At 37.1% G+C, this 20,344-nt stretch overlaps 1 protein-coding gene across 2 annotated transcripts in view; it reads right to left on the bottom strand.

Moving 5' to 3' along the window:
• The window catches only part of Usp34 (ubiquitin specific peptidase 34), a 178,529-nt gene that overhangs the window by 101,725 nt on the left and 56,460 nt on the right, over positions 1 to 20,344 (bottom strand). For both annotated transcript variants that reach the window (XM_040733172.1, XM_040733173.1), the window contains exons 11-21: positions 16,952 to 17,077; positions 16,649 to 16,778; positions 15,458 to 15,493; positions 14,917 to 15,047; positions 13,733 to 14,370; positions 10,862 to 11,076; positions 6,978 to 7,093; positions 6,765 to 6,892; positions 5,013 to 5,102; positions 3,417 to 3,512; positions 593 to 675 (exon numbers count right to left, since the gene is read on the bottom strand). In XM_040733172.1, coding sequence (XP_040589106.1) covers positions 593 to 675; positions 3,417 to 3,512; positions 5,013 to 5,102; positions 6,765 to 6,892; positions 6,978 to 7,093; positions 10,862 to 11,076; positions 13,733 to 14,370; positions 14,917 to 15,047; positions 15,458 to 15,493; positions 16,649 to 16,778; positions 16,952 to 17,077 — 1,789 coding nt within the window. The remainder of the gene's footprint in view (positions 1 to 592; positions 676 to 3,416; positions 3,513 to 5,012; positions 5,103 to 6,764; positions 6,893 to 6,977; positions 7,094 to 10,861; positions 11,077 to 13,732; positions 14,371 to 14,916; positions 15,048 to 15,457; positions 15,494 to 16,648; positions 16,779 to 16,951; positions 17,078 to 20,344) is intronic.

The following is a 20,344-nucleotide window of genomic DNA, read 5'->3' as shown; positions in this document are numbered from 1 at the left end:
CTATACTTCATTTTCCAGTCTACCAACGATAGATATGTGTCATTGGGCACTGTGCCTTCCTTGTCTGGTCCTATGGCCTTGGGACCTTATTTGCCATGGTTATGGCTCTGCTTTCATTGACTAGCTTAGAAAAGTAAGTACTCCTGACCACACTCTGTAACTCATCCTTTGCTTAAAACATCTTGGAAAAGTATTTTGGGACGAGGAGACTGGGAGGAAATGGCTGGATGAAGTAGCTGGCAGAAATGAACACAAATATAGAAGGATAAGAATGCAGGGAAAGCAAGTCTGTAGGGAATGAGGGGAAGAAAGAAGAAGCACGGACAAGTTAGAAGCAGGACAGCATTAGAGTAGAAACGAACAATAAAGAGCACATGAGCAGAAAGAATGTGGTGTGAGACTTCGATCCTACACTACATGCAGCGGTGCGTCTCTTTTTAAACCCTTAACAAAAGTCTTGAGGCCAGAACTTAGGGTCTTTGATAAAAGAGAACCAATTCCTTCAAGTTGTCCTATGATCTCTGCATATACCCTTAATAGGCATGTGCATGTATAAGCACACAAATAAATGTAATAGAAATTAAAATCTTACTGAAATGATCAGGTGATCCCAGAGTTGAAAACACACAAGTTAGGAACTGAAGTCGAACTTGAACTTCGGCACTATGGCTGTACCTACAAAGAACCATTGAAATAATTAACTGTCTACAAAGAGCCATTCAAATAATTAACTGCCTACAAAGAACCATTCAAGAAATTAACAGAAGATTCTTTTTCCATGATTTTTTTGAAACAAAGTCTTCATATAGAAGAATGGTCTTGAACCCAAGGGAATCATCCTGCTTCAATATGCCAAGACCTGGGATTACAGGTCTAGGCTACCACATCCAACAAGATTCTATATCTTATAGTAAGACATATAATGTTCCTAATCATAGCATACACCAAAAATGAAGAAACTCTATACTGTTTACAATGCCCCATTGTCTTAATTATATAACTGTATGCATTAACAAGTTCACAAAAATTTTCAGGCTATAAATAAAGTTTATTTCCAAAATTAGGGGTTTTTTTTTTGTGGTTTTTTGTTTTTCGAGACATGGTTTCTCTGTATTGTTTTGGAGGCTGTCCTGGAACTCGCTCATCAGTAAACAAAAGGAAGGCCATTTTAAAATTAAAATTATGATAGCCATGTAAATTAAGAGTTAACAAATGACAGACTACATGTTCATCTGTAATGCATATGCTATATCATTATCCATGTAGAATTATTTAACTTAACACAGTATACAACTAGTTAATAAAAAATAGCCTATACAAAATTGATGCTACGAATATTATTTCAAAAACAAATAATGAACCAAATGAAATTTAATAGTAATATAAAAGTTGCTATGAGCCTGGTTCAGTAAATGAGTTTCAATAGTTTTCTAGGAATTGAGTTTGTATGCCTCTGCCAATGACCATACTTTAAGAGAACGAAAGGTTTTTGTCAAAGACCCCAATGTGACCAGGCTGAAAACTAGAATAAGAGTTCTGTTATATTACAGAAAGGAGTCACTGAAAGGTTGGAGACAAAGTAGGGAGTGAGGGTAACAGCTGGACTTTCATTATAAGAGCTCTTCATCAACCCACTGAACTGTGTTTTGATGGCATAGTTTCTGTGATATGAAAATAAACTATGAGTTCTTCTTTTATAAAAAAAATTTGACACATTGGGTTTAGAGCCGCACAAATTGCTTTGCCAACATATAGCAGCAGCAAGCATACTATCATAGTTAACAGATAATTCCAACAATCTTATAATAGAAGTACTTATAAATTTCTACTAAATACAAAAAATGAAAAGTTTTATTCTAGCCAGGCAGTGGTGGGTCACACCTTTAATCCCAACCAATCCACTTAAAAAGCATCAGGTCCTAGCAAAATCCTATGTTAAAAATACAGCAGAGAGTTCCTAAGGAACTATCCTTGAGACTGACCTATCACCAACACTCACACATGTGCACCCACACAACATAAATAAAAAGTAAGCAAGTAGCAAAAATAACTCTCTTTGGAATTTTAATACCAAAATAACCTAGCTAAGTCTTTTATCTAAGGAGCCCCGGGTCCCAAGAAATTTTCTAACATTCTCGGCCGGGCGGTGGTGGCGCACGGCTTTAATCCCAGCACTCGGAAGACAGAGGCCGGGCTGGTCCGACAGCCTCCAAAACAATACAGAGAAACCCTGTCTCGTAAACCCCCCCCCAAAAAAAAAGAAAGAAAGAAATGAATTCTCTTTTTTATCTAACAATTTTTCCTTGGCCAAACTTCAACATTTCCATATTATAATCTCCATGATGGGTGAAAAATGAATTAAATTCATGAAATCAATGTGCTTTAAAAAAATGAATATTATTACACGGCCTACAGTCCACATGATACTAGTCTACTTTGAATATGAATGAACACACTGATGGCAATTTGTAACACTTAACACAAAGAGCTCTAGATTGGTGAGATTTCACCACTAAGGGAATATTCTAGTATTAAGGTCAAATCAGGCTCTATAATGAGTTCCAAGTCAACAAAAAAACTCCTACTTAGAATATAAATAAGAATAAAAAATGTAAGTGCTAGACACATGGCTTAGACATAAACACTAGTTGCCCTTTTGCTACATGTGTGGCCCTGGTTAAGTAATCTATTGTTTCCTACCTTTAGTGTTCTCATTTGTAAAATGAGACGGTCTTCCTCAAAGGGTCTGTTGTGTATCTGTGAAACGTTAGCACTTCATTCTTTTACTGACTACTGTGTACACGTGTAAGGAGAAGGGGATGATGAGTGCAAAGCATGCATGCAGTTATAAGAGGACAGATGACAATACAGGGCGTATTCATCAATCACTCTCTGCCCTATGCTTTCAGACAAGGTCTGTAGGGCTAGAGATGGCTCAGTGGTTAAGAGTACTGACTGCTCTCCCAGAGGACCTGGATGCAGTCCCCAGCATGTGTATGGATTAACTCACAACTGTCTGTAACTCCAGTTTCAGGGTCTCCTGTACCCATTTCTGGCCTCTGTGGACACCCGGCACAAAAGTGATGCCCACAAATCATATGCATGCACAGGAAGGCAAGACATGCAAATGCATAAAGTAAGATAAATAACTTAAAAATATACTTACAAGTTTTAAAATAGAAGTATTACTACATTGCACTATAACAACAATGATTTCAATTTCAGCAGTAAAAGTTAACCAGGTCCCAAGAATTATGGGAGTAACATCATGAAACTCTTGTAACAGGTCTTCGATTTTCTTTCTCTTACAATTTTACATAAAAAGTTATACTTCTTACATATAAATGAAAGAAAGAAAAGCTGAAAATGATCTGTCGTGAACGAGAAATCATCTACCCAACTGGAGAAATACTTACAAGGCATGCTTCTGTCTTCCTTCTCTCACAGCTTGAATGTAATGCACCAGATTGTCAAAGAAAAGCTTCATCATGTTCAGCTCTTTCTCTGCCCACCTGGCCCAAGTAGAAGAAAATAATCATTAGTAAAGGGAAAGAGCCAGAAAACAAAAAATAAACCTGAAAAGGAGAAAGCATAAGAAGTCTTCAAATGTGTAAATTTTTGTTTTGATTTGACTATTTTCTTTATGTAGCCCTGACTGTCTGGGAAGTTGTCCTGCAGATCAGGCTGGCCTCAAACTGTTGGGATTAAAGACATGAGTCAATTTGCCCAGATGACAGCAAAACATCTTTAGTCCCAGCACATGGGAGGAAGGTGCATCTCTATGAATTAAAGGTCCGCCTGGTCTACTTAGCCAGTTCCAGGTCAAGCCAAAGATATATAATAAGGCACTGTTCCAAAAAAATTTTTAAATTGTAATTTTTTTCTTTGTTTGTTGAGTTTTTTTTTTTTGGGTGGGGGAAACTGGATAGCTTGGTGGGAAAGAACACCCCAGGTTCAATTTCCAGCACACACATAGCAGATTGCCACGATCTATTACTTCAATCCCTGGAGATAAGACACCTTCTTCTAGCCTCCACAGGCACTAGACCCATGTGATACATAAACATAAATGCAGGCAAAACACCCACAAAATTAAATTAAATAATTTTAAAGTAAAATTTTTAATTTATCATTAGTTTATTTCTCATGTATATGGATGTTTTCATAAGTGTTCAACTGTGCTCCACAAGGAAAACAGAAAAGGCTGTCAGTTTCCCTGGAAAGTTGCCATCAGGATGGATGATAATCTAAGGCCAGAAAAGAACATGTGTCCTTTTTTAGGCCCCACAATGAGTATTTTAAATGAAAAATTCAACACCTGTGAAGAAACAAAATTGCTCATTTGGTATTGATTTGTTTTGGAGACCATCTCATGAACTCACTATGGACTACAGAGCAAGCATCACGTGAAGTCAGGCAACAAAGCGAGATGGTCTCAAAATCAAAGACAAAACACCAGTCAAACAAAACCACTTATGAATCAGAACGTGTAAGAGACACATAAGAAACCAACTACTGAGTAACTGTTAACAGCTAAGCATGAGCACTCTTTTTCCTACCAGGGTACAACCCTTGAATCAAACAGTTCAGCATTCTTCAATCGTAACTTCTCCATAAATGCAAGGAAATAATAGAGTAGTGCTAAGATTACTACTATGATCCCAGTTTAATGATGGGAAAAACTAAGAAAATGTAAGCCTTTGTTTTACTGCAGATCTTGTTCAGGAGTTTCTCTGCAGTGGTCACTGTAATAACCTTCTCCCTATAGTTAAGAGCATCAAATCTACAGTATTGTTCTCAAAGTAGAAAGAAAAGAAGTCCACAAATAAATAAATGAATGGATAGATAGATAGATAATGTTCACATGGTTAGAAGACAGAAAAGGGTAGCAAAATACTTAAATTATGAAACCCAACTTTTTTTCCCCCTTAGGCACAACAAAATCTACTACAAAGCATAATATAACTTTCAAAAAAAATCTTAAAAAGTATTTTGTATCTTTGTTCACTTACATTGTAATCCAATGTGTATCATAACTGCTACCAAACTGCTGAAAAGTACCAAACAATTTTGGAAGAAGACGAAGAGAAATCACTACTGATCTGAAACAGTAAAAGCACATATTCACAGAGTAAAACAAGTAACTCTAGATTGTCACAGAAATCTAGACCCTAAGAATCTTAAGTGTAAAAGTCTTAATGTACTTTACCTAGAAATATAGCTTACAAAAATAATTTTGTTTCTAATGCCTATTTATGTTTGTAGGAAAATTGCAAGTTAAAATAATGTAAGAAGCGGGTGGGCAGTGGTGGCGCCTTTAATCCCAGGACTCAGGAGGCAGAGAGACAGACAGGTGGATCTCTGTGATTTTGAGACCAGCCCAGTCTACAAGAGCTAGTTCTAGGACAGCCTCCAAAGCCACAGAGAAACCACGCCTAGAAAAAAAAAATGTAAGAAGGAGGTGTGGTGATACACGCCTTTAATTCCAGCACTCAGGATGCTGTGAGTTCAATGCAAGTCTGGTCTACAATGTAGGTTCCAGGCCACTCAGAGAGAACCTATCACAAAACAAATGAAAACCCAACTAAATAAAATAAAAATATCTGAGTTTAAATCCAAGGTGAAAAAGCCTTTTAAGGTATACTTTTTTATTTAAAATATTTGACACTTATTATCTGCCTCAAAAGAGACAGAGAAACCCTGTCTCAAGAAAAAACAAAAAACAAACAAACAAATAAAAAACATTATCCAGAGTAGGTCATCTTGACTGATTTAGTGCCAGATGTCATAGAAATGTGCACTTCCTGTCAGAGGGTAGATCTCTTTTTTCTGGTCTCCCTCTTCACCCAGCAGAAACAAGGTCAGACTGGCCTCAAATTCACAAACATCCTGTCTCAGCCTCTCAAGAGCTGGGATTATAGGTGTGAATGACCATAAATATTATTTTCTACTTTGATTTTGAGATAGGGTTTCTCTGTGTAGCTTTGGCTGTCCTGGCACTTGATCTTACTACTTTGTGAAACTCTATTTTATTAGATTATGAATGACATACAAAAACTTTATACATTTATGTACTCAACTTCATAAGTTCCTAACCTCACTCTTTTATACATGATAAAAGTTGAGATAAAAAAATAAACCTTCATCTCCTTAAATTGTTTCTAAAATTTTTGCATTTTAGATTAAGTTAATTTCACTTATTTAACTTCTTTATATAAACAAAGTTCAAGAACATGGAAATGAAATTTTAACAAAATATCCACAACTGTGTTCCAGTATGAAAGAAAATTATGTATGAAAGTACTGTAATGAATCCAATTGTTTAGAAAATAAATACACTCTAATCATTAAAAAAGAGGGAGTATTGCCGGGTGTTGGTGGCACACGTCTATAATCCCCGCACTCGGCAGGTGGATCTCTGTGAATTCAAGACCAGCCTGGTCTACAAGAGCTAGTTCCAGGACAGTCTCCAAAGTCACAGAGAAACCCTGTCTCAAACCCCACCCCCAAAAAAGAGGAAGTATTACTAATTTTTGTTTATGTTAATGAAGAGCTGATCTGGGTGCTCAAAAAAGGAAAAAAAAAAAAACTACCACTGAGTGTTGCCCTTTAAGAAAACTGTCCCTAAACAGAACATGGAAGTCGCAACAGCTGAGAGATGACTGTATGTACACATTAAATACTATGAAAACAGCACACCCATTCTATACAAGGGCACAGAAAGAACTGCTACTCAACAAGAAAACATTATAAATCTTCTTTACCTGTTATTCCCTAAATTCTCAAGGCAGCCTTCAATGAATCTCATTCGAATCTGTCTATCCGTAAACCAACAAACCAAGGAACAGAGAAGTTTCTCTGCCTCATTTATTAATCCTTCAGAAAGATTAACCTACAAAAAATATATATAGTTATTGCTTAATTTGATTGCATTTTACTGCAATTTTTATATCTTTCGGATTTATTATACAACTTACTGCATCATCATCTTGCACTATATCCCATAATAAAGTGTTTCCTTTCTTGCAGACATTATCCAAATTAATGTCTGTCACAGCATTACTGTTGAATTGATGTTTATGGACTGCCGGTCCTAAAAGGACAAAAGATAACACATTATAGAGGAATGCAGCTGAGTGTAATCAGAAATTAACAATTTGTAAACTACCAGACCAAAATAAAAGTTTCAGAACTGAGATGATAAAAAGTACTAGCATAATTATTTCATTAATGAATGAACATCAATAGGTCTGACTATAATTAAGGCTAAAGTGAAATAATAGTTTTCTTTCTATTTTCTCTACTATTTTTCATAAATACAAATGCATCATATCAAAAGAATTATATGAATACCTGGACTCTTATGAAGCATATAACTTGGATATTCCAGTAGATGCCCTTAGATATAATCATTTAAAATCCTTAGGGTTTTTGGGGGGGGGGCTGTTTTCTATCTATCTATCTATCTATCTATCTATCTATCTATCTATCTATCTATCTAATTTCTGTTTCCCTCCCTTCCTCTTCTCCCAGTCCCTCGCATCTCACCTGCCCTCTCCTTCCCTATATCTACTCCTCCTCCATTTTTATGCACAGATGGGCAGGCCTCTGATGGGTATCAACCCAACATGGCATATCAAGATGAAGGCTGATGAGGCAACGCAGTATGAGGGTAAGGTTCCCAAAGGCCAGAACAAGAGTCAGAGACAGCCCCTGCTTCCACTGTTAAGAGTTCCACAAATAAGATCCATATCTGTTACCCTGAATAAAACTCAAGTCCAAGTGGATCAAGCACCTTAACATAAAACCAGATACATTGAACCTGTTAGAAGAGACAATAGGGACTCTCCTTGAATGCATTGGCACATAAGACAATTTCCTCAACAGAGCACCGATCGCAAAGGCACTAAGACAATTAACATACAGGACCTCAGGGAACTGAAAAGTTTCTATACTGCAAGGGACACTGTTGATAGCACAAAACGGCAGCCTACAGAATGGGAAATTATTTTCACCAAACCCACAGACAGAGGGCTAATTTTCCAAAGACATAAAGGACTCAAGAAACCAGACAATAAACCAAATAACCCAAGTAAAACATGGGGGGGCATATCTAAACCGAGTTCTCAACTGGAGTCTTAAGTGAATAAGGGACACTTAAGGAGATGCTCAACACCCTGAGCCACGGGGAATGCAAATCAAAATGACTCTGAGATTCCATCTTACACCTGTCAGAATGGCAGAGATCAAAGCACAAGTGACTGCTCATGCAGGCAAGGATCTGAAGCAAGGTGAACACTCCTCCATTGCTGGGTTGGACAGTCACTTTGGACATCAATATGGCAGTTTCTCAGAAAATTGGGAATCTATCTACCTCAAGACCTAACTATACAACTCCTGGACATATAACCAAAGGATACTCCATCATACCACAAGAACACCTGTTTCTTACTTGGTTTTGCTTTTTCTTTAAAAAAAAAAAAAAAAGTGGAATAGTGGTATTTTGTGTACCTGTAATTCCAGCACTCAGAAGCAGAGGCATATGGGATCTGCAAATTCTAGGTCACCACAACACTTTATGTATGCTAAACACTCTACCAACTGAGCTACATCCCCAGTCCTTTGTATTGCTCTAGCAATTTTAATTTTCCACAGTGCTCTCTTGTTAATCATGTTACAAGCCACATTTAAATAGTAGGTGGTGGGGACACTGAAATTTTTTAGGTTTCACCCTGAAAGTGTGTTACCCCCCATGACCCTCTACCCCAAATCCCAGGCAAAAAGGAAAACAGGGTGAAGAGCACTGGCTCTTCTTCCAGAGAACCCAGATTTGATTGTCAGCACCCACAAGGTGGTTCACAACTGTTTTGTTAACTCCGGTCCAGTGTGACACCCTTTTCTGACCTCCAATGGCAGCACCTGCACATCATGCACAGACATACATGCAGGTAAAACTCACACACACATAAAAATAAACCTGTTTTTGTAAAAAATGTATTGGATGATTTACTCCAAATAGCCAACTTAATCAAAGGATTCTAATGTAACAAATGAGACTTCCTAGTAAAACGGTTATCCAAAGTGGCTGTTATTTTATACTCTTCATGAACTTCCTACTGTTGTACATTCTTTTAATTATTTTATAAGGTTTATTTATTTTGATGTTATGCGCATTGGTGTTGTGCCTGTGTGTTTGTGTGCGACACGGTGTCATATTCTGGAGCTGTGACACATTTGTGAACACCCCATGAGTGTCAGCAATTCAATCTAGGCCCTGTGGAAGACAAGTTGATGATCTTAAGCACTCAGCCATCTCTCCAGTCCCCCTGTTGTACATTTTCTAATGTCAGTCTTTAAATTTATGCAGTGACTGTTCAAATCTTCTGTCCAGGTTTGCTGCTGTTTGGAGGAAGTGTTTTAATTACACTGTCCAAGCTGACCTCAGGTGGACATCTTCCTTCATCAACCCTCTGATAACCTGGGAATATAAACATACATCACACCTGTACACCATATGCAAATTTAACTGTTTGTCTCAAGGTGTGTGGGGTTCATTAGACTACTAAAACCTTTGTTAATCTGAGTTTGAAGCACTAATACCTAACTTCATATAGTAAAAAAATATGTGTAAAAAACTAGATAATTAAAAGGGAAATATGTAGCTGGGCAGTGGTGGCACACGCCTTTAATCCCAGTACTCGGGAGGTTTGTGGCAGGCAGATCTCTAGAGTTCGAGACCAGCTTGGTCTATAACAGCTAGTTCTAGGACAGCATCCAAATCTACACAGAGAAACCCTGTCTCAAACAACCAAAAAAAAAAAAAAAAGGAAAACATGTGACAAAAGAATGATAACAATTTGATAAACATGGCATTAAATTCATTCTCGTGGCCTCAAACTGCTTTGAAACAACACAATCACAACAATATTGTTTCTACAGTCTGATGATGATCAAAACTCCGATTTACCTGGTTTCCTTATATTGTAGTGCTCTATGTTTCCAAAACCTAAATTGCTATTGCTGATGCTATTATCAAGGAGAGGGTTAAATGTCTTTAAGTTACCAATTCTAAACACTATTTTCCCTTTTTCTCATCTTTCTTCCTTATTCTTTCACTTAATCATCACCTTCTTCTATTATTTTATTGTTAGAGATAGAGGCTTGCTTTTCTATACAGTAAAGTTTGGCCTTAAGTTTTAAGATTCCCTACTTACGTGATTAAGACTACAGGCACGGTTCTTTAACCTTGGTCTCTCCATTCCTTAAAATCTGGTCAGGTTCTGTTACTTAAGTTCAATTTGGAGTGATCTGACCAACCATTTCTCAAACATTTGCATTACCAGATAAGAACGGTGATCTCTTATCTTCCCAACCCTCCCGAAGGCCAAGCAATCTGTACCTCTGTCTTTCTAGAACTGATCACTCTAGACACTTCACAGAAATGAAATCATATACTATGTGATGATCTTTCTTCTGTATTTATCTGTGGGCCTTAAATTTCTAAAACTAAAATCTACCATAATCATTGTCCAGAATATATATTTTACTTATCATTAATATGCATTGTCTTTCTCAGCTGAACATCACTGGATGAAAATACACTCAACAGCAGAATATTTGGTAACACTACAAAGAACCTTGCTTCTAAGACCTCAGTAGCTCACAAAAAGGCCTCATTTACTCTCATGATGGAGTGCTTATAAATGGTTCTATTGTGTTGACAAAAAAAAAAAGCTGTTCTTTAAGTTATTGTGTCAAAACCATTTAAACATAACATTAACAGTTTATTATTCTTTTTAGTCATGCAATTAAATTAGTCCTGGTTTGAACAAGGTAATAGTTACTTACTATAGCATCTTACCTTGACTAAGATGTTCATGATAAATAGATGCTAAATTGGGAAGATGTTGTTGGAGATGAGATGTTAGTTCTGCATGTGAATTTATCTGAACTAGTTCCTCTTCACATCCAGACTCTTCACCATCAAAATCAGCCATATTTTTTTCTGATTTTGCACTGACCTGCGAGCTACTGCAACTGACATCATCGGCACTTAGCATATCATCAACCATATGTCTACAACACACAGAAAACCATAAACTTAGTAATTACAGACCTATTTATTTGTTTGTTTGTTTTGTTTGTTGCTAGTGATTTAACCTCAGATCCTATTACAGGCTATGTGAGCATTCTACCACTGAGCTATGCCTGGTCATTGAAACTATAAACTTAATCAAACATCATAAATAAATGCTTTGCTTGTTATTTCTAAAAAGGTCTCGCTTTGTAGTTATGGCTGTCCTGGAACTCACCATATAGACCAGTCTAGTCTCAAACTCAGAGAACCACCTGCCTTAGTCTTCTGAGTACTGTACCATAGTATGAACTGCTATAAACTGTTTTATCTTAATCTCTCCTATAACATTTAGTACAAATTATTTCACAATCAGAAATTAAGCTATGTGGTATGTGTAGTATAGGTAAGTTGAAACACTTTAATAATATGGAACATTGAGACATTTACAAAAACTACACACTCCAACATATGTTCTAGCTATTTTATAATATATATCCATCACAGTCTATAATATCTGCACATTAAAATACCTCACTACAACAATGTCAAAAAGAACCATTTTAGGTAGTATTAGTAAAACTTGCTATGTACTATTACAAGAACTTAATTTCACAATGTGAAGCCATAAGTTTTTTGTATTTGTTCATGCAACTTCATTATCAAATGATATAGTAGGGAATAGAAAACATTCCAACATAAGGAAGCAATTTAGTATGGATTAACAGTACACCACAAACTTAACATAAACTACGCTTTACATTCAATCCTCAGTACCACCAAAAAACTTCGTCTCCAAATTCATTTCCTTCAACTTAACAAAGAGCTGTTTAAGTGGCACATATTTCTAAAGTAATACCACACTTGATATTTTTCAAAATTGAGACAAAAGACTCACAAATAAAAAGATATACAGAACATAGAAACGGCTTAAGGAAATTTCAGTTATTAACCTAGTGTGGTAAACGTTTAAGATCTAATAATTCTGAGACTGTAACTTGCTGTGGGAGTAGATCAGTATATAGACGACACCCAATCTTTGAGACTAAGTGTACTCATTGCACCTTTGCTTTATCCCACCCTACCTGCTTTGTGCCATCAACACTGCTAGGGACAATCTGCAATATGAACATCTGTGATATGAGGTATAAGCCAAATGCTCTAATCAGTGGAGATCAGGCTCCCACAGAGATATTTAACAACGTCTACATTTTTTTATTTTTGTTATTTTTACTAATGAGGGCCTACTGGCATCTACAAGCAGGGCTGAGGATATTGGAAAAAGACAAACAACATCCAGGAAGCATTCAGACAGTTAGAAATTCACAACAAAAGAAACATCTACTTCAACATGTCAACATTGTCAAGTGGAAAACACTGCCTTGCGCTTCAGAGACTGGCTCAGAGGTTGAGAGCACTGCCTGTCCTTCAAAGGACCAAGACTCACAACTGTCTATAACTCAGTTCTAAGGAATCTAACACGCTCACACACACATACATGCAGGTAAAATAACAATGCACATAAAATAAAAATCATCACAAAAATTAAAGGAATAGACCCTTAAATTTTGAATGCTTTTATGATGAGAACAAAATGGAAGTAACATAACATATATACAAATACATTCATTCACTTAACTAAACTGAATTCTGAAAAATCTAGCAAAATAGCAAGTCTTTATTAAAAAATTCACCCTGACAAACCAAACATTTGTCTCACCATCAACCCAAAAGTTGTACTGACAATAATTCACAAATTAAAAGCTAATTGCACATTTGTGGCAATCACAGTAGCCCAAGATAATTTATTTTGTTTTTTTTTTTTAATTAAACAGAAGGTTCCCAGGCATGGTAGCCATGATAGTTTTTGGATTGTTTAGTTTTAGTTTTTAAAAAAGGTGAGTTTGAGGACAGCTTGGTCTACACAGTGAGACCCCATTTCAAAATGGAAAAAAAAAAACAAGAAAAGTTAAAAATTTAGTCCTACTTAATACTACAAGTAACAGAATCACTTATCATTAAATACAATAAATATACTTCACAAACACAAAAACCATTTATCACAGCTATCCGTACTAGTATTCTAAAATTAGAAGGTCGTTGTTTTTATCATCATTTGAGTTTCCACAAGCAACCTTGCATGTGCTTTCATGGAAGTACTATAATAAAGAGCTGAAGATCCAAATTTATGCTACTTAGTACAATATTTGCTATGTCCACCTGGCCAATACACAGAAGAAAAATAACTGTTTAAACAGAGACTTTAGCAATATAAACTGAGGGAGTCAAGAATGCAGCTAGGTATCAGATGCTCACACAGCATTTGCAAAGCACTGATTTTAATTACCAGCTCTGCAAAAGCAAACATACATGTAATGTTAAATACTTAAATAAAAAATGAAAAGTATTCAGTTTTCATATTGGTTAATGTGGTTATGATCCTTTAAGTATTACTTGCATAAATAAATGAGCCTTACATTTTTCAGTCCTTCATTTTGCATTTTTTAAGTTGGTAACAATAAACTTGACATTATCTATTTGAGAATTCCATTTGTATTTTTGCATTCTATTACTTCTAAATAATACTCAACTAAAAAAGCAATAGCAGTATTTCACTACAAGAATATAAACAGAGTATTTGTTTTCAAGCATGCTTACCCATCATGATGGTGGTGGTGGTGGTGGTGATGGTGGTGATGGTGGTGGTGGTGGTGGTGGTGGTGGTGCTGTGGACCAATAAACTGCCGACAATTAAACAATTCATTCCCAATAGTCTCCCCAAGGAAGTCCCCGCTTCGTGTGATACAAGACTCCTGAGAACCTTGTGCTATGTGAGCAGAACTCATTTCCGCTGAAATGTCATGCTCTGGGTCTTCAGGGTGAGCACAGGCATCTAGCATTCGCATTCGATTATCTACAGATGGCAATGACTCAGTACTAAAAACCAGGTCCTTTCCTGTCCCACTGCTTGTCCCATTCCTTTCAGATGTGCCTTGGGACTCCCCCAAGCAAATGCCCGCTTGATTTTCTAACTTTCTATTTCGAAGTTCTGTACCACAGCTATTTTTGGGAGGCTTGTGACCATGATCATCATCATCTTCCTCTTCTTTAAGGGCTTCAATGTCTGCAATGTCTTCTGACTGCACCTCACTTCCAGGGCTGCCGGCTGACTGGCTTGCATGGCTTGAATTGACTTCATTGCTAGACCCGTCACTATGTCCACTGCTGCTACCAGGACCACTGCTCCCATCTTCACCACTGTTAGCGGTCTCATCAGAGCTTCCTTGCATGGATTCCTGCATTTATAAACAAATATACTTAAAATTTCAGACCAGTGAGAAAGAAACTGGCATGTAGATAATGTGCTAATGTATCTGAGACATTCCATGTATCACTGTGTGTGTCTCTAGGCACACGCGCTAGGGGTGCAATGGGGAGTGCACATGGGGATCAAGGACAGCTCGCAGGAGTTGCTTCTCCTCTACTGTGGATCCCAGGCTTTTCCACTTGTCAGATTTGGTACAAAGTGTCTTTATCTCTTAGATATCTTTTTGGCTCATAACAGGTTTTTTGGTTTGTTTGTTTAGTGGATTGCTTGGTTGGTTTTTCAAGACAGGCTTTCTCTGTGTAGCCCTGGCTGTCCTGAAAATGGAACTTGCTCTGTAGACCAGACTGACAGCAACCAACTCTTAAAAACAACAGTCCTGCTGTATTTTAAACACTACAAAATAGATAGAAATGTCAAAGTATGTTCAAAGGGCTATGCAAAGAAATTCCAGAGTGGTATTTCTATCACCACACAGATTGTGTAAGTCCTACCCCAGAAGACAGCACACCCTCACCTCTGTGTCAGAGAGCCGCTGCTGCACATGCTTGGTTCTACTCATCAGCTGCTCATCCATGTCAATGTCGCTGGCCCCACTCTGATGTGTGTCACTATTGTCACTGCTTTGAGGACTTGCTGCAGGAGACCCTAAAATAGATTTTAACTTTTTATTTCTAATTTAAATTAGCAAGTATCTGATAAGACATCAAGCTCTGACTCCTTGAATTATTTATCAAAGTTTATACTAAACAGCCAAAAATATAGGCACTAAATTTGTTGTTCCTAAAGATGATAAACATAACCTCAAATAAAATCTAGCTACTAATGATTTAAACGAAACTGGTGAGATGAAGAATGGGGCTATAGCCCAGTGGTATAGCTGTTTGCTGTCTAGAGGCATAGGACAACCACAAGAGTTGAAAACAAAACAAAAATGTAAGGTAAAATTGTGACTCGAACATACACTGCATGAACATACACACTACATAAAACCAAAGAGTTGAGAGATCACCAAAACTCCAAGTCACACTGCCATGCATTTCTAAAGCTCAACTTACAAGGTGAAGGAGCTGCTCTTCTCAGCTCTTCTTCCTCTGAAGGAAAAGGAAAAACAGGAGGGAAACATTCTAAGTGACTCAGCTTCTCTGAGACAGCACAAGTGTTGTTTATGTATGTAAGATACAGACAGGAAAACCTGTCAGTTATTGTGGGTGTCTGTACAGAAAAATAGTAGTATAGAATGTAAAAAGAACACTGGGTGTAAGTATATAAAGTTTTAGATACTCCTTCAAAATTACCCATACATGCAACCAATAAGTTAGAAAACAAATGTACAAAAATCCAAGAAGAGAACTGTTATATATTCTAATCTTAAAATTACTTCTAACAGAACACTTTGTTCGTTTTCCACAGGACAGAAAAAATTAAACATGAGAAAATTTACAAACTTTTTGAAGGTAAAACAAAAAACAGAAACCAAAACCATTTTATTAATCATCTGATACATAGCTTACTTCCTATTCCAAATAGGAATCCTACCCCAAACTTCACTCAAAAAGAAGGAAAATTTGTGAGTACACGTTGAGTATCTTTTTTCTAAAATGTGTCTCAGTTGTGCTTGTTCTAAAATTTTAGAAGTCTAAACACAGAATTCATTTTTGACTCATATAGTTCTTTAAAGATTTATGTATGTATTTTATGTATGTAAGTATTCTATTTGCATGCCTGCATGACAGAAGACGACATTGGATCCCATGGTTATGAGCCACCATGTAGTTTCTGGGAATTGAATTCAGGACACGTGGGAGAGCAGTCAGTGCTCTCACAAACTTCTTATACAAAACTTCCATTTTCAGGCCAAAAAAAGTTTCACATATTATCTGGAGTGCACTTATTAGTCATAAGGTGTTACATAAGTAAAGATGTAGGATTTTCTATGTGTAGCAACAGGTCTTTATTCAGTAAAGTTGTGGGATTTGTTTTGAGTTTTCAGATTATGAGTGTTCAAACTGCACAAGCAAAAAATATCTGGCTGGGCAGTGGTGGCGCAGGCCTTTAATCCCAGCACTCGGGAGGCAGAGGGATCTCTGTGAGTTCGAGGCCAGGCTGGACTAACAGCCTCCAAAACAATACAGAGAAACCCTGTCTCATAAAAAAAAAAACAAAAAACAAAAAAAAAAAAACTAACACCTTAGCAATAAAGGAAGAAGTTGGTACAGGTTGTCTAAAACCATCGTATTCTGACTCACCTTTTTTGTTTCCAATGGGCACGTTAGTGTTCAGTAGGGATGCAAACGAGCTCTGCTTAGACAGCTGGGCCTTGGCTGCAAGGGCGTTATTCCACAGAGCTTTAATGAGCATGGAGGCCAGGTACAGGGTCTGAGAGAAAGACATGGTTAGAGGGCTTGGGGCAGACATGGAAGGAATTTAACACCTTTAAAACTTATAAATGAAATTTAATCAGTACATAATTTATAATCAAAAGTAACTGAACAACTAAGCAAAATTATGTGTAAAAAACAAAATATATGAATATATTCTCAGTGTATTACCTGTTCAGTATGAACACTTGGCTCAAGAGCTGAGACCAGATTAAGTAAATGTCTAAGTGGTACAGGATCCAGATTCTTGATGAGTGAGGGGAATAAGTCATGAATATATCGACTACAGTGCTTCAGCTATAAGGAAACAAAATTTAACAAGTTACCCTGAGTAAATTAATTAATTGATCATATTAAAAAGCTATGTTGTAAAGTCAACAAAAACTTTATATATATTGGTAAAAGACTAAATAGCATAAATGGCCCTATTTTTAAAAACTGAACTGACTTATCTTAACCAAACAAACTACAAGCTAATCTCTAGTCAGAAATGGGAAGCAAGTAATATGCAAGTTTTCAGAATTCTAACATAAAGAAGATTCCAATATCTTAACAGTAAAAAATCTAAAAGGGCTTGGGGAAGGAGCTCACAGATAGAGTACATGCTAGAGTGTGAAGCCCTACTGTCTTTGTAGACCAGACTACAATACTAAAAATACTAATACTAAATACTAAAAATAATGACTATAAGGCTGGAGAAACGGCTCCCAGGTTACAAGCATTGAGGTTAGGAGCACTGTCTGCTTTTCCAGAGGTTCTAAAGTCAATTCCCACCACCCAACTGCCAGTTCACATCCATCTATAATAAGATCCGATGCCTTTTTCTGACACACAGGCATGTATGCAGACAGAATATTGCATACATAATAATAAACATTTTTAAATGACTATAACCTAGGCAATTAAAACCAAGAAGAGGGCTAGAGAGATACCTCGTCAGCTAAGAGCACTGGCTGCTCTTCCAGAAGACTGGGACTTAATTCCCAACACCCACATGGTTGCTGACTACTACCTGTGATTCCAGTTTCAGGGAATCTAACATCTTCACATACACACAGACAAAACATGAATACATATGAAATAAAAAAAAAAAAAAAGAGCCAGGCACTGGTGCGCACACCTTTAATCATGGCACTAGGGAAACAAAGGAAGTCTGGTCTACAAAGACAGTTCCAGGACAGTCAGGCTGTAACATAAAGACCGTATCTCAAATTCCCCCCTGAAAATTAATAATAATAAATCAATAAATAATAATTAATAAAATGTCTTCTAAAATTAAAAAACATGCAAGAAGGAAAAAGTTTCCAGGTAGCTTCTATTCTGATTATTAAAATTTTTATAATTATTTAACAATTTCTAAAGAACACACTAGTAATTATTCTCAAAATAATCTAACAAACTGAATGACATGAAAAATTCTGGGCCGAATGGTGGTGGTAATACACCTTTAATCCCAGCACTTGGGAGGCAGAGGCAGGCAGATCTCTGTGGGTTTGAGACCAGCCTGGTCTACAAGAGCTGTTTCCAGGACAGGTTCCAAAGCCACAGAGAAACCCGACCTGTCTCGAAAAGCCAAAAAACAAACAAACAAAGGCCCGGAAGACCAGTGAGAGACTGATCAGCAGCTGAATGTGCTGGCAGCCAAGCCTGACAGCCTGAGCCCAAACCCCAAGGTCCCATGGTACAAGGAGAGAACCGATGTCTGCAATTCGTCCTCTGACCTCCACACATGCCCTCCCCAACACTAGAAGCGGATCCAAAAACGTCTTCAAGACTACAACGCACAAACAAAACAGCATGAATACAGAAATTACAAAACAAAAGGTTAAACAGACACCTAGAGCTGAAAAGTACCACAGCTGAAATGGAAAACACATTACAGGGGTTCAAACCTGAGCTAAAAGAAAGAATTTAGGCAGCTACAGAGATGGCACCAGCTCCCCTCACAAAGAATCCAGCCGGCCGGGCGTTGGTGGTGCACGCCTTTAATCCCAGCACTTGGGAGGCAGAGGCAGGCAGATCTCTGTGAGTTCGAGGCCAGCCTGGTCTACAAGAGCTAGTTCCAGGACAGCCTCCAAAGCCACAGAGAAACCCTGTCTCGAAAAACCAAAAAAACAAAAAAAAAAAAACAAAGAATCCAGCCAATAAAGCACAAACATTCAAAGCATGAGACCATGACTCACATACCCAGCATCCATGTAAAAAGGTAGGCATGGTAGTACACCCTGAGACCATCAAAGAGACACAAGAATCCTCCAGGTAAATGAGAAACCATGCATCCAAAAAATCCAAAAGCACAGGTAGAGGGCAAGGAAGGAATACACCTCATATGGATGTCAGGTGTTCACATGCACATACTTGAACGTAATTATAAGCAAATGAGCATATATATACTCCAGTCCACCAGAGAGACAGAATTCAAAGAAAACCAAAAACATGAATCTCAAATAATTGTCCCCAAAATAAATCCAGGAAAAAAACAAGGCAAAATGACTCCTACCCCCTGAAATTAATTAGCATACCTTAATAACTTCCATACAAAAAGAGTCAAAGGAATTAAAAATACAGGCTAAGAAATAACTCAACGGTTAAGAGAACCTGAGTTTGATTCCTAGAACCCTCAAAACCTTCTCTAATACCTATTCCAGGGCATCAGAAACGACCTTCTGGACTCTTTGGGAACCAGGCATGAAAGGGGTACACACACATACAGTGTGGCAAAAAAATCCACACACATAAAACAAATAAACAAAAAATGCTAATGCTTAAAGAGGTAACTCACTGTTCAGAATTCCATACCTATGTTCTCAAGTGTATCTAATTGAGCATTTTTCTCTCTTGACCTTAGGCTTAAAATCTATATTAACTAGAATAATAAACTCCAAATCTACCTGAAACAAAGTATGTTCAAAGAAGGCGGGGTACACAACACTTCTCCAAATCTACCAATCCTATCCCTAAAGGCCTAAAATGTGAAACAACTAGACAATTCCAAAGTAAAAGAATAGTGGAAAATATGTTTAAAGAAATGAAAAGGCCATGAATAAACTCTTGTAGGGCTTTCAAAAGAACACACACTGAATAAAATAAAGACGTCAACAAAGGATAAGAAAATGAAATTCAATAAAAAGACACAATATGGAGAAAGAAACTAAAAAATGCCCATTAGAAAGCCTCCTCAACAAAATGGATCATGGGGAAGACAGAATATCAGGGATTAAAGAGAAGTTACAGTAAGCAGTATATCCGGATAAGGAAAACAAAAAGCTTTGTCAGGTATGAGCAGAAAATACTGTGGGATACCATGAAAAGACAAGATCTATGAATTAAGAACACAGAAGGAAAAGACAAGAATCAGTACTGTCATAGATGACACGCTATCATTTAAACAAAATAAAGGCACAGAAAATATTTTCATCATAAGCCAAAAGAAAAACAACCAAAGGTTAGGAGGTCCATCCATGTACAAAAGGCACACAGAACAGCACGAATACATAGGGCCAGGAAAAAACACAACACAACAACAACAAAAATCCCTCCCCACATCATATAATTAAAATATTA

The sequence above is a fragment of the Mesocricetus auratus genome, unplaced genomic scaffold, assembly GCF_017639785.1.
Source record: "Mesocricetus auratus isolate SY011 unplaced genomic scaffold, BCM_Maur_2.0 Super-Scaffold_100029, whole genome shotgun sequence".
Lineage (NCBI taxonomy): Eukaryota > Metazoa > Chordata > Mammalia > Rodentia > Cricetidae > Mesocricetus > Mesocricetus auratus.
The sequence above is the reverse complement of the archived record's forward strand: the minus strand, read 5'-3'. Positions and strand labels throughout refer to the sequence as shown.